The 13,140-nt window shown below is 58.1% G+C and overlaps 2 protein-coding genes across 2 annotated transcripts; one reads left to right on the forward strand and one right to left on the reverse strand.

The window, feature by feature from the left end:
* Positions 1–316: 316 nt before the first annotated feature.
* VOLCADRAFT_93427 (signal peptide peptidase) lies at positions 317–10,377 on the reverse strand (the record flags this gene model as incomplete). Its single annotated transcript, XM_002952695.1, has 16 exons — positions 317–669; positions 951–1,086; positions 1,863–2,003; positions 2,450–2,522; positions 2,775–2,864; positions 3,474–3,644; positions 4,350–4,413; positions 4,625–4,801; positions 5,389–5,509; positions 5,940–5,999; positions 7,071–7,210; positions 7,364–7,512; positions 7,876–8,045; positions 8,707–8,865; positions 9,252–9,544; positions 10,275–10,377. The coding sequence occupies 16 exons, from the start codon at positions 10,375–10,377 to the stop codon at positions 317–319; spliced, it is 2,400 nt and encodes a 799-aa protein (XP_002952741.1).
* Positions 10,378–10,735: 358 nt separating this feature from the next.
* On the forward strand, positions 10,736–12,332 carry VOLCADRAFT_105650 (uncharacterized protein). The gene is made up of 5 exons (XM_002952615.1): positions 10,736–10,833; positions 10,907–11,026; positions 11,134–11,281; positions 11,617–11,667; positions 11,992–12,332. Exons 1-5 carry the CDS (start codon positions 10,766–10,768, stop codon positions 12,067–12,069), a joined length of 465 nt encoding a protein of 154 aa, XP_002952661.1. The 5' UTR covers positions 10,736–10,765; the 3' UTR covers positions 12,070–12,332.
* The last annotated feature ends 808 nt before the right edge of the window (positions 12,333–13,140 follow it).

Raw genomic sequence — 13,140 nt, forward strand, 5'->3', positions numbered from 1 at the left:
ACCCCAAATGTACACCCTCAACAAACCGCTAGGGGACTGAATTAAACAAACTCTCTGTGTGTCTCGTTTCCCGATCACACCGTAAATATCGTCTCATACGTTACCTTCTTTGTGTGGAGGAAGAGGAGGGGGAGGAAGGCTCAAAACAACTTAACACTCAGGTATCATAACTTCGCCCTCCAAAACCCCACCGTTCTACCTTCATATTCCCCACCACCTTTAGGGAGGATGCTCTGCGCCACCCAGAGCAAAGCATCTCCGAAAGCAATACACCCAGATCGAATGCATGCTCCAACACTTCCCCCACACCTCCCACCTACAAGCCCTCGGACAGGAACGTGTCCTCTGGCGTCGACCCAGACAACACGGCATCACCGCCGCTCAGCCCTGCTGCCACCGCCGTACTGCTGCTGCAGCCCACCGTCAGCGGATCCACCTCCGTCAGCAGGTAAGCGCAACGACCCGGCTGTAGCACCGACGCCAGCGTAGCGGCCTGCTGAGCCACGGAGCCGAGGGCGGGTAGGGCCGAGCCTGTTGACGCCACCGAGGCCACCGCGTTGAAGGGGCTGAGACCGACGGCGGCGGCGCCGGTGGCTGCTGCCACAGCTTGTGCCGGCGACTGGCCGCGCAGAAGTCCCATTAGCACTGCTCCCAGCAGAGCACCGCCACCTGATCGGCCAGGGGGAGGGAAGGCAGGCAGCCGAGGGAGGTGAGGGGAAGGGCAGGAAGGCGGATCAGCCAGGTAGGAGTGGGAGGCTGGTTGAGGGCTATAGCAGCACTGCTGGCAACAGGTCCGGGAGTCCAGGAGGGAGGGGCAGAGGGGGTTGGGTCGGGAGAGAAGGGCGACGGAAGCCCCCAGTAGATGATGAGCGTGGCGTAAGGAGGGGCGGCGATTCATTCCATCCGCCCACCCACTACTCTACCCAGCCACCCACATTAACAGTACCTACCTAGCAATGCCGCGGGTGAGGGTTTGACACGGCCCAGCTCCATCACCGTCACCCGCTCCCCCTCCGGTATCCCCGCGGCGTGGCGAGCCAGGGAAATGGCTTTGTGGATACCGCCCACGGCGTCCACAAGCTCGACCTGAGGGCCCGGAGAGGGGGTGGTGTGAATGCGGAGAGGGAGAATATATACAGGACATGTGCACCCGGTCGACCCGGGTTCAAATCCGCCTGCCGGCTCCTCGGGTGTTTGAGGAGTGATGAAATGGGAGGTGGCCCCCCATCTTATGGACGATGTAGGACGTGATAAGATCAACTTGCGAGCTGACCAGGAACTAAGTTGATGCGCCGTTGATCCGCTAGATTTGGTTGGATGCTGGTGGTGAGTTGCCGAACCCAATGAATACATTCTGAAGTCGGATGGGGTGACGGATTAGGGTGCCCCTCTAGCAGGGGAGAGCAGGGAACTGCCTCGGGAAAGGGGGCCGCTGGCGAAGTTAACCACCCTGTAACAACATACATACAGGAAGCCAAGAGGTAAAGAACCTCTTCGGCCTCTGCAGTGGTACGGCCCCGGAAGTCCCCACACATCTCCCCGGGGGCCGGTGGGTGGTATGGAAAGGGACGGGAAGGGAATGCTGTCGGCAGTGTCTTCATTGTTAAATTCCGACAGACTGAGTGACTAGGCCCGACCTAGAAGCTCTGCAGATGAGGACGAGATGGTTCTTATGGCGCAACATCACCCCCTCACCCTCGCTAAGGCACGCCCCCTCCATATTACCACCAACAAACCCATCACCTTTTTTTCAATGCAGCGAGCCTCCTCCTCCCCATAACCCTTCACATCTGCTCTCCGCTCCCCCCCCGGCCTCCTCCTCCTCCCCCACCCGTTCCGGATCCCCCCGTGGCCCTCCTCACCTCCTTAGCAGCTAGTCCCGACCACACTCGGCCTTGCGCCACCTCCTCCATCACCTCCGGCTCCATCCCCCGGGACAAGGCCGCCTTGTTGCGGAAGGACTCATACGCGTGCTGGGCGGAGGCGTCGAACAACTTCTCCTCCTGGACGGGTGAGGTGTGTGTTTGTGTGTGGAGGGGGGAGGAAGGGAGAGGTGAGGGAGTGTTCGACAGAGTTTACGGTTGCCCTTCATCGGTCGCCTTCCTAAGTCCCTCTCGCATTCCTCGACCCTCTCCTCATACTCTCATCCCACTCTTCACCCAACCCACCCACACACTACCGCCCAAGGACTTCACACCTCTTGTGAGCGGCCCCCCTTCCCCTCCCCCTTCCCCCTCCCCCTTCCCCCTCCCGCATTATCTCTTTTGAGTTTTCCGCAGTTGATTTCCCCTTCCCCCCTAGCTGCCAGGCAGCTACCTGAGAGAAACAAACGCTGTACGAACCATGTTCGATGAAACGGCCATGTAAAGGCCGCCACCACGAACACAAACACGAAACACAAACACGAAACACACACACGAAACACACAAGCACACCTCCCCATCCTCACCTCCTCGTTGAAGCCCTTGATATCCGACAACAGGAGGGCGTAACGGCCCCAGCTGAGCAGTACCTTGTTATAGCTGTACGGCGGGTTTAGTGGCCGGCGGGGAAGGGCGGGGGGAAGGGCGGAGGGCCAACAACACCACAGGATGCTGAGCGGTGGGGTTGTACTGGTTCCCAATGGCAGGAAGAACCATATGCAGCAGCATACAAAAGGCAAGGCAGGTGGCTGAGAGACACACACACACATACATACATACACACACGTGAGATTGGAGGGGGGGAGAAAGAAAGTAATAGAGAGGGGGGGAGGGAGGGTTTCACTCACTCACCCGATCTTGCAGTACAGCTCCGACAGATTGAACTTCCCGGTGACCACCCCGATGGAGCCCGTGATGGTGAGTGGCTCGGCGACGATGGCCCTGTATGTACGTATGTATGTATGTATGTTAAAGGAGGAGGGAAAAGGGCAAAGCGGCAGGATTACCGCTGGAGGTGTCGTGGGCTTGTCCGTAAACATATAAGGGTTTGGCACTACTGGTAACGCGCGACCATTGCCCCCGGGAGATCCCGGGGTGGAAGGTATTGCGCCCCAAGTTGATGGACCACGGTGGTGACATGGGATAAAGTTAACCTGCGAGCCGACCAGGAATGGAGTTGGGCCGCTGTCGACCCGGCAGATTCCGTTGGATGCTGGTGGTGGGTGCGGAACCTGAGCGATCCACTGAGAGGTTGACTAGGGTGACTGGATGAGGGTGCCCCGAAATACCGGGGAAGGCAGGGTTTCGCAGGGTAGCTGCCACGGGCGAAGATATACCCCCCTGTTTCACACATCATATGAGAGGAAAATCCGCCAGGACGTGACACAACCCCGGAGTGTTCATCCATCCGTACAAAAAGCAAGGAAAAGCAGGTCCCCGCCGATCCCACCAAAAGGAAACCCATTCTTCTGTTCCCGATCCCCCAAGGGCCCTTGCCGCTTTTTTTAATATCCAAAAAACTGACAATTCCAGTTCCCACACTTTCCCCACCTCGCCGCCATAGCCATGTAATAACCGCCGCTGGCTGCCACGTCAGCCATGGACGCAATGACGGGTTTTACGGCATCCAGTTGCCGTATTTCCCGCCACATCAGGTCCGCCGACAGGGCGTCGCCGCCGGGGGAGTCAATTCGCAGTACAACCGCTGCAACCGACTTGTCCCTTGAAAGCGGGAAGAAACCGAAAAGAGCGGGAAAGGAAAGAAGAGATGTGAGGAACAGAAAGGAAGGGAACAACAAGGAGTGGAGAGGGAATGCGAAAGGGATGATGAATGTGCTGTTGGGGCGGCGAGGGGAAGAAAAAACACAGCCCGGGGCGCAGGGGAGAAGGCACACGTCACTTGCGGTACATACATACACACGCAAGGCAGGTGGCTGGCAGAGGTTAAGGCCTGACTTCTGCTCCCGGAGGTTCCAATCCGCCTGCCGACCCCTCGGTGTGTGTGAGGGGTGTTGGTCAACTTGCGAGCTGACCAGGAACTAAGTTGAGGCGCCGTTGATCCGCTAGATTTGGTTGGATGCTGGTGGTGAGTTGCTGAACCCAATGAATACATTCTGAAGTCGGATGGAGTGAATGGATTAGGGTGCCCCTCTACCAGGGGAGAGCAGGGAACTGCCTCCAAGGGGAAGGGGGCCGCTGGTGAAGCTATACCACCCTGTAACAACATACATACATGCATATCAGGCAAGCACTCATCAGGCACGCGACCTGACAAAGCACGATAGCCACCATACCCGCAAAAGGTGGGGGAAGGGGGAAAGAGCTCCCATACACCCACCCGCCCATCCATCCACCCATCCATGCATCCACCCATCCATGCATGCATGCATACAATCATACATGCATACATACCCCAATGTCACTCACTTGGCCAAGGCACGTAGCTTGGGAATGACGCCGTCGGGGGTAATGGCGGCGCCAGAGGACTTGCCTGGAGAGGAAATCGTACGGCATAGTACGGTGTACGACACCGAACAGATATATAAGGCAGCATGAGGCCAAGTGTGAGCAGCCTCAGTCCGGAGGATTTAGACAACCCTGAAACACCCTTCATGCTCATGCCCTCATGTTCACCTTTAATGACTAATAAACCGACCACCAACTCCCCTCCCTCTCCCCCCGCTGACGGTTCACCCACTCACCCACAATGGCGCCCGCCGTTCTCAGTACGGCAATCCGCTTTTTTCCCCCCGCCAGCCCGAATGCGGTGGGGCTGACGGCCGAGTACTTCCGCAGGCCGACGCGGCGGAGCGGCGCCGCCAGCGCCTTCTCCCGCTTCTCCTTCTCCTTCTCACTTTCGCCGTCGCGGGGCCGCAGACCTGCGGACAGACAGACAGACAGACAGACAGACAGACGCGGAGGACAGGGGGACAGGAAATATATACAAGGAATGAAAGGAATGAAAGGAATGAACGGGGTAAGACGAAGGGTAAAAAGGGAAAACAACAACAAGAGGGGTTACATGTTGATATCCACACCGGCACAGACTACCCGGGGAGGGGGGAGGGGGGAAGACGAACCACAAACGAGTGAACGGGGGGAGGGGGGGGAGGGGGGTTGAGAAAGGAAGGTGGGTAGGGGGGGAGGGGCGAGTAAGGTAACAGATTGGTAGACAGAGACACAACATGAGCGGGGGGTGGGGGTGGGGATGGGGGTGGGGGTGGGGGTGCGGGTGGGGGAATGTGCGTGTTTTGAGGACAGCGGGGGAAGAGGGGGGAAGAGGGGGTTAAGTAAACAACGCGAAGGAAAGTAGCCGCGCATTGCCGTACACACCCCACAAAGCCCCCGCGCCCCTTTCCACATCTCCACTTCCCCCTCCCCGCCTCTTACCCCCTCCCAAACCCCAAACCCTATACACGAAAACCCGACACACACATACACACACACACCCCTCCGTGATACCCACCCGTGGTCCTCATCTTCAGCTCGGTCAACAGCTCGTCTTCGTACCATAGATCCGTAATCCAGCCACCCGATTTGAACTTCTGCATGTCGTACACACCCTCATGAATGAACTCCTTGACTTCCTGCAGTTCAGCAGTACGGCGGCGAGAGAGAGAGACGGCAACCCCCGGTGGCGGTGGTCGTTGGGGGAAGGAGGGGAGGAGGGGGAGGGAGGGGGAGGGAGGGGGAGGGAGGGGGAGGGAGGGGGAGGGAGGGGAAAACGCCGAACCACGAGCGAGTGAAGCTGCTGCCAAGGAAAGAGTGCTGCGGCAGATGTACAGTACGGTAGCAGAACTGACCAGTCGGGGGGGGGAGGGGGAGGGGGTTATATTATTGGGACGAACAGGGGAAGTACGTACGTACGTACGAACGTCAGGGGTTCCAAGCAACCCCTCTAGACGATCCTTGTGCCAGGTGGGATGACACGTCACCTTCCGTACACCAGCAAAACCCCTCCTCCCCCTTCCGGCCCCTAGCTCCACGCTGCCGTACGACACGCCCAGAGCCACTCACTTTCGTGGTCTTGCCGCGAGCTGTCGACACCTGAAGGAGAAACTCGTCTATCACATCATCCTGCGTTCGTGTGCGTGTGCGTGTGCGTGTGTGGGTGGGGTGGGGAGTTGGGGGGAGGGGCCGGACAATATGCAAGCGGGGGAAGGGGGGAGGGAAAGAGGGGGAAGGAGTGGGGGGGGGTGAGGAGGGTGACAAGACCAAACAAGGGCCCGAGAAGAATCGAGTGAAAAGACGCAAGAATTAAAAAGTATATCCCTGCTATCCTTCGCAAAACACACACATACACATACATACACGCAGGCAGGCGGCTGGCAGAGGTTAAGGCCTGACTTCTGCTCCCGGCCGACCCGGGTTCAAATCCGCCTGCCGGCTCCTCGGGTGTTTGAGGAGTGTTGAAATGGGAGGTGGCCCCTCATCATATGGACGATGTAGGACGTGATAAAATCAATCAGGAACTAAGTTGAGGCGCCGTTGATCCGCTAGATTTGGTTGGATGCTGGTGGAGAGTTGCTGAACCCAACGAATACATTCTGAAGTCGAATGGGGTGAATGGATTAGGGTGCCCCTCTAGCATCCCATAGCAGCCCATCCCATCAGCACTGGGCACACAAGCAACATTGGGCCAGATCAGTAGTACGGTGGGGGACCACGTGCGAACCCCTGGTGACGATCTGTTTTTATTTGGTCTGGTCTGGTGGCGCCTTCGTGTATATGAAGGTTCCGGGTTCGATTCCTGGTCAGACCCCCGACATTGTTCGGGAGGTCTAGGTTTACTAACGCTCCTGAGGTGTGGAGATGAGGTCTAGTTGATGGACTAAGTTTCGCATGCTGAGATGGTGGTGGTGGCTGATCTGTCTCTACGGATGTTGGGTGACTGGATGAGGCGGGGTCTAGTTGGCAGGACCCAAACCGCCGTCGGTCGTACGGTGTAATCAACTTTCAATACATATAGTCCATGGCCTCCAAGCTTTGACGGACACCCCCGCACTCGTGCGGCACTTGTAACTTGTAACTTGTAACTTGTAACTCTAGCAGGGGAGAGCAGGGACTGCCCGGGAAAGGGGGCCGCTGGCAGAGTTAACCACCCTGTAACACACATACATACACACATACACACACACCCTTCCGTACCTGTAGGTCGGTCAGCTGCTCCTGCTGCTCCGGAGACATGTCCTGCCTCAGCAGCTGGTCCCCCGCGCTCTTGTACGACCCGATGCGCCGTACCTGCGGCTCCACCCCCACCTTATCCAGCACGCCGCGAAGGAAAGTACCTGGGTAGGGGGGAGAGGCAGGGGGGGAGAGGCAGGGGGGAAGAGGCAGGGGGGAAGAGGCACGGGCGAGTTGGGCGGGATGGGGGACGGGAAGAAAACCACAAATAACACGTTCCCAGCCCACCCCACCCACCCCCCAATCAGCCACCTCACCCCCCGTTACGAAGCCCCGCAGGCTCAGGTACGCGGTGGGCGGTGCGTATATCTCCGAGCAGGCTGTGGCCAGGTAGTACTCCTTCTCCGCACCCTGCTTCATCCAGGCGACCACGTACTTGCCGGAGGCGCGGAAGTAGTCGATGTGCCTGGCAGAGGCGGCACAACACCAAACATGGCATTGCCGTGTGTGTGTGTGTGTGTATGTGTGGGTGGGTGGGTGCGTGCGTGTATGCATGCATGTATGTGTGTGTAAGGGGGGGGTGTTGGGAGGGGGGAGGGAAGGTAAGGCGAGCTACGGACGAGTGAAGCAGAAGTTGAGTGAAGGAAGGGGGAGCCAAATTGGCATTTGGCATTGGGGTTTAACAGCCCTTGTAATTAAAGGGCTATTTCAAAATGGCTCATTTCCTGTACGAATGAAATCGGTTTTTTATTATAGCTTGTTGTTGATGGCTTGCGCTCCTCCCTTCTCCCCATCCTCAACCACCTTCAACGACCTTCAACCACCTCACCGCTTGATTTCCTGCACCTTGGCCCACCCGATGCCCAGCGGCCCAATCTCGATGGCCACTCCTTGCACTCGGGGGTCCAGAGCGGCCTTGCGCAGGCAGCTGCAAACCGCCGGGAGGGACAGCCCCGAGTCGAAGAAGCCGCGGGACTGGTCGCTGATCTCGCCCTCGAGCTGCGCGGCGCAATATAGATATACATATATACACACAGATTACGAGCCAGAGGAAAATAAACAGCCACAGGGGGTCGGGTAGGGTGAGGGGGGTTGGGGTTGGGGTTGGGGTTGGTCGGGGTCGGGGGAAAAACCGACAAGAGATGCGGTTTTCGATTTCGGAAGGCCGGAATGCTGATGCTTGTACACGTACGTCGTACAACGATTAACGACTTTTTCGGCTCATGGAGGCAGCTACAGCCGACAGCATACATGCAGGCAGGGGGTCAGCACGTTGGGGGGCCGGGGGTGGTGGTGGAAGTAAAGAAACCTTGCCTCACCGGGTAGTGTACGGCAACAAACCCAAAGCGATGCTGCCGCATACGTCACGCGCTATTTAGCTTCGCTGAGCTTCGGGGGGTTCTGTAGCTTTATTCCTCTGTCTACAGGGCATCTGCATCCCGTCTTCCTTGAAGGCGACACACACGCGCGCAAGCACCAGTTCCTTGCCACCAGTATTCTCCTGCGCCTCACCAACAGCAACCCCCCACCCCACCCCACCCACCCAGCTGCTATCCCCCCACCCCCTATCCGTCGATCGTCTGTGTTTCGTCGTACAACCCCTCACCCCAACCCACCCCAACCCCTACCCAGATACTCGGCGGGGCCCTGCCCAACACACCGTGAAAGTGAGTACGGAATCCTTTTTGAAACGGCGCCACGGCAGCGCGAACGCCAACTTGAAGCGGGTCCAGAACATGTCCTTGTCAGTGGGGGCGGAGTACGGCAGCTCGGCAGCTTCCAGAAGCGCCGTCGGGAATGCCTCCGAGCCGTTTTCGGTCTGTTGGTGTGTGTGGGGGGGGGCCGGGAAGGGGCAAGAAGGGGGCCCCGGGGTTTGGGGGGCGATTAGAAAATGCAGAGACGTGAGACATCACCTACCACCTGCCACGGGTTGGTGGTTGGTGGTTGGCTCCCATTTCGCTGTGGGACTAAACCCCCCCGGGGTGATAAGATTGTACGACAAGACGCGTGTGTCTGTGTATGTGTCATCGTCATCAGTTGCTGCCCGCTGCCCGCGGGTAGTATCTTATCAGTATACAACCAAGCACACACCCACACCCACATCCACACACCCACACCCACATCCACACACCCACCCACACAACATCCGGCCCTCCCCCCCTGGGTGGGCACGACGGACCACTGGCGGAACCCAGGTTGGCGCACCTTCACACCAGCAGGCGCCGCGCCGTTGCCCTTCGACCCTTCGATCTGCTTCCCCTCCGCCCCCTCATTCCCCTCCTCCTTCTCCTCCCCCCTAACCATGGCCGTGGGTGCTGCTGAGGCGCCCTCCGACTGACCACCATCCGCACGGCACAGCAGGCTCACAGCACGGCGGCGGCGTGGCGCGAGAGCGGGGCCGAGGGTGGTGCGGGTAGGCAGGCCCGCAGCACGTGCAAGGGTGTGTGCCGCATGCGGGGGACCTCCCAGCGCCGCCAGCACCTTGTAAGGGGCTCCCGCTGGGGGTACGGGAGGAGGGGGAGGAGGTGACAGGCGGGCGGCCGGGCGGGCAGTAGGTGGGGTCGCGGCAGGGGGCTTGGTGAGGGGGGGGACCAGATGCGCGGAGGAATTTAGCAGCGGCGGACACCATATTTGCATAGTGTTTGTGTGTGTATGTATGTATGTGAGAAAAAGGGTGAAAAACGGTGAAAATGGGACGTGTGCTAGACGCAAAAATGGTGGTGGTTGAGGGTGAGTGAACGGAAGCGGGGCGGGTTGGGGGAGGTGCGGGGGAGGTGCGGGAGAAGAAACGAAACCCCTAGAACGGCCGAGGCTGGCGCGGGGGATGATGTCGGGAGGTGCAGGAGATGGGGGGTGGAATCCGGGAAGCGGAAAAGGAGGACCTGGTGGGTAGGGAACGAAACGCATGTAACATGGAAATTACTTTAAGGAAAAGGCGAGGAAGGGATGGTTGTAGGTATGGTATGCAGACTTCGTGGTGAGCAGGAGGAGAATTTGAGACATGGGTGCGCGGTTGGCTGGTTGAATAGGTGCCGTGCTAGCCAGGCGGGTGCTCTGGATCCATGCAGTTCGCGAGTGACTTAAAACCTGCTAGTAGCAGAAAATACTGGTAATGGATGCTTTGACCAGCAAGACCCGCGATGGCCTAGTCATTTATTGGTAGACGCTTGGTAGGCCCCAAGCTCAGCATGGCAGGCTAGTATGGATGGCCACCTCTGCAGCCCTTACCTTGGCATCGCACCTTGCGGTGCCGTGACAAGACTGATCTAGATGCCACACCAACGGGCCTGCCAGCAAATGCGCCCTGTTGGCCCATCAAATTGAGCGACATCTTTCGCTACTAGTAGATTCCCGATCCCACCGGAGACCCCTTAGGAATGAAGTTACGTGTAATCGTGAGTTCCTATCGCAGCTGTATCGTGTCGTAGGCCAAACAACGTTGAGCAGTAGCCGCGTAAGTGTTGTAAGAGGGTTTCGATGAGTCGCCCTTGTACTGGAAGGAGTTGCAGAAGCGACTCAAAGCAGCTGATTTGACATCCATCCACACCGGTGACGTTTGGTGATGGAACTCAAATAATCGTACATCGGGCTTGCGTGGTCCGCGCGCGATGTGTCGTCCAGTGCACGTCACAGAAACACCCTGGGTTACAATTTGAGCCGGCAAGTCGTCAACCTTGTAAAACTTTCTGCATCACTTAATCATTCGCTGTTATCGGAATATGATCATGCGCAGAGCATTCTCGAGACACATCTTTTCCAAGGGGTGCTCAAACCTCCAATCAAAATTGTATGTCAATCTCTTTGAATTCCTGATATGTTGCTGTAACTGTGAAAGCCTGACGCAAAACCCCGCTCTGCAGGCGGGCTGTCGGGGCCGGCCGCACCATCCATGTAACCCGCGCCGCACAGTACAAAGATGCCATGCCTGCTGAGGCGAATCAGCTGCTTAAGGAGGAGGGCTACAACTACCTAGACGTCCGGTAAGCCGTTATGCCCTGCTGGTCCACCCGAACCTTTCCTCCCAAACCTTCCCTTCCGGCGCTTCTTTGTTTGCGTCTCGCACATACATGATTCCGCACGGCTGCAGCACCGCCGAGGAGTTTTCCGCGGGCCACGCGCCCTCTGCCGTCAACGTGCCGGTGGTTTTCCTGGGCTCTGGCGGCATGTCGCCCAACCCCGCCTTCCTGTCGGATGTGCAACGAGTCTTCCCCAAGAAGGACGAGGCGCTGGTGGTGGTAAGTCTGCATCAGTAGAAAATTACGGTGCGGTGGCGTGCTTTCTGTGGACAGAAATCACTACGGAGTACTTATTTCCCTGAGGGGAAAAATATGCATGCTGTGCTGTGCTGTGCTGTGCTGCTCTGCTCCACCGGGAAAAGGGAATGGCCATGCGACCAACCGCGCTCCCCGTGAAGCCCGGACCGCTCATCACTGCACCCACCCGCACCCATCCACCTCGCTGACTCGGTCCTCCCCACTGACCTCGTCACGACGTCCTCTACACTAACACTCCACTAACACTCCACTGACACTCCCTCCCTCTGCACTGTCCTCGTCACGACGTCCTCCAGGGCTGTAAATCCGGCCGGAGATCACTGATGGCCATTGACGCCATGTCACAGGTGGGGCGGTGGGACTCAGCTAGGCGGCTAGGCGGCTAGGCGCTGCGTAACATGTTACGTGTTCGCAGACCTCTTCCCCCCCACACACACACACGCACGCACCTCCTCCTCGGTAGCGCTCTCCCTGCGCACATATATACGTTCATACGTACATGCACACTTGTCGCTGTCGCTGTTCCGACCCGTTGTCGAAGATAACGGCTCGCAACGGCTGGTTCGCGCAACACAACTCATAATTTCCTTGAACATCTCTCCCCCACCCCTCCATCACTTCCTCAATCCGCAATACCCCCTCTCCCCCATTTCCCCCCGCACTCCAACCAGGCGGGCTACAGCAACCTGGTCAACGTTGTAGGGGGGTTTGACTTGTGGGCGGCTCAGGGCCTCCCAGTGGAGAGGTAGTAGCATTTCTGTCTGTGTGTCTGCCTGTGTCTGTGTCTGTGTCTGTGTGTAATCCCCCGGGGGGCCCCCAAATGGAGGAAAGGGACGAGGAAAAGTAGATGATGGGCGGAAATGTATCTGTTTGAAGAGCTGGACGAGGAGGAGGACATGGCGCTAAGAGGTACCTAGCGTCACCAGTCTCTGCTGCTTCAGGAGGATGCGGCGGAGCGGCTTGGATGGCGGTAGACTTGCCGTATTGTTACAATTTAGATACTACGTCCGTGAGTGCAGGCGTGCATGCGAGCGTCGTGTGTGTGCCGATGTTTCTTTTCCCTTAATTTCCCCACTCACCCATCCACCCAGTCCTCCCATCCCCGTCGGCATTTGACCCTTGTCCTTTTTGCACAATAATTTGATTACCTTCCCACCCAAGCTATCCCACCCAAGCCACCCCTAGCCCGCCCACAACTTATCCCATTTTGGGGTGACCCAGATGGCAGGTGTGAGCCATCGGAGGTGTGGTGTGGTGTGGTGTGGTGACGTGTGCAACACAGGCGTTCAGTCAGCGGCTGCGCGTCTTCTTTTGTTCCTTTTTGATCATCGTGATCGAACGATGTGAGCACATCGGGCCGTAGGAGGGACCGGGCCGGCAGTGAGTGCGCAGCGGCGCTGTGAAGCTCGGCATGATGGGAGGGGTTTGATCAGTCTAATGTAGTCGCGGTCTGGGTGTGGTGTGGTGTGGTGTGTGTGGCGTGTGCGGTAGTAGAGGTGGGGTGGAAGAGGTGGGGAGGGGTTACGGCAAGGGTGCTTGGGAAGCGCGCGCCTTAGAGGCGCATGACGAGTAGGAATGGCGGGAAGGAGCCGGGCACGGCGACACACAGCATGTGGTTGGGGATGAAAGCGGCGTATGTATATATGGCGCAGGTGGTTTTGCTATTAGGATGAAGTGTGATGGATATGGGCTTTGCTGGCAACTTGTAATGATGCGTGTGTGGCCCGGTGACATGTGGCTCTGCAGTGCATGCTGGCGAGAGCTATACGAGTGTTCGGCACATCTGGCGTAAGGCAGCACTGCGTTGTAAATGCAACTTG

Source organism: Volvox carteri, assembly GCF_000143455.1.
Source record: "Volvox carteri f. nagariensis unplaced genomic scaffold VOLCAscaffold_31, whole genome shotgun sequence".
NCBI classification, from domain to species: Eukaryota; Viridiplantae; Chlorophyta; class Chlorophyceae; order Chlamydomonadales; family Volvocaceae; genus Volvox; species Volvox carteri.

Bases quoted from the DNA above. Each gene is read 5' to 3' on its own strand.
- VOLCADRAFT_105650 (XM_002952615.1), top strand. From the start codon at position 10,766: ATGATCATGCGCAGAGCATTCTCGAGACACATCTTTTCCAAGGGGTGC. The intron at 11,027-11,133 runs GTAAGCCGTTAT...GCACGGCTGCAG, and splicing joins TACAACTACCTAGACGTCCG to CACCGCCGAGGAGTTTTCCG. The intron at 11,668-11,991 runs GTGGGGCGGTGG...CACTCCAACCAG, and splicing joins CCATTGACGCCATGTCACAG to GCGGGCTACAGCAACCTGGT.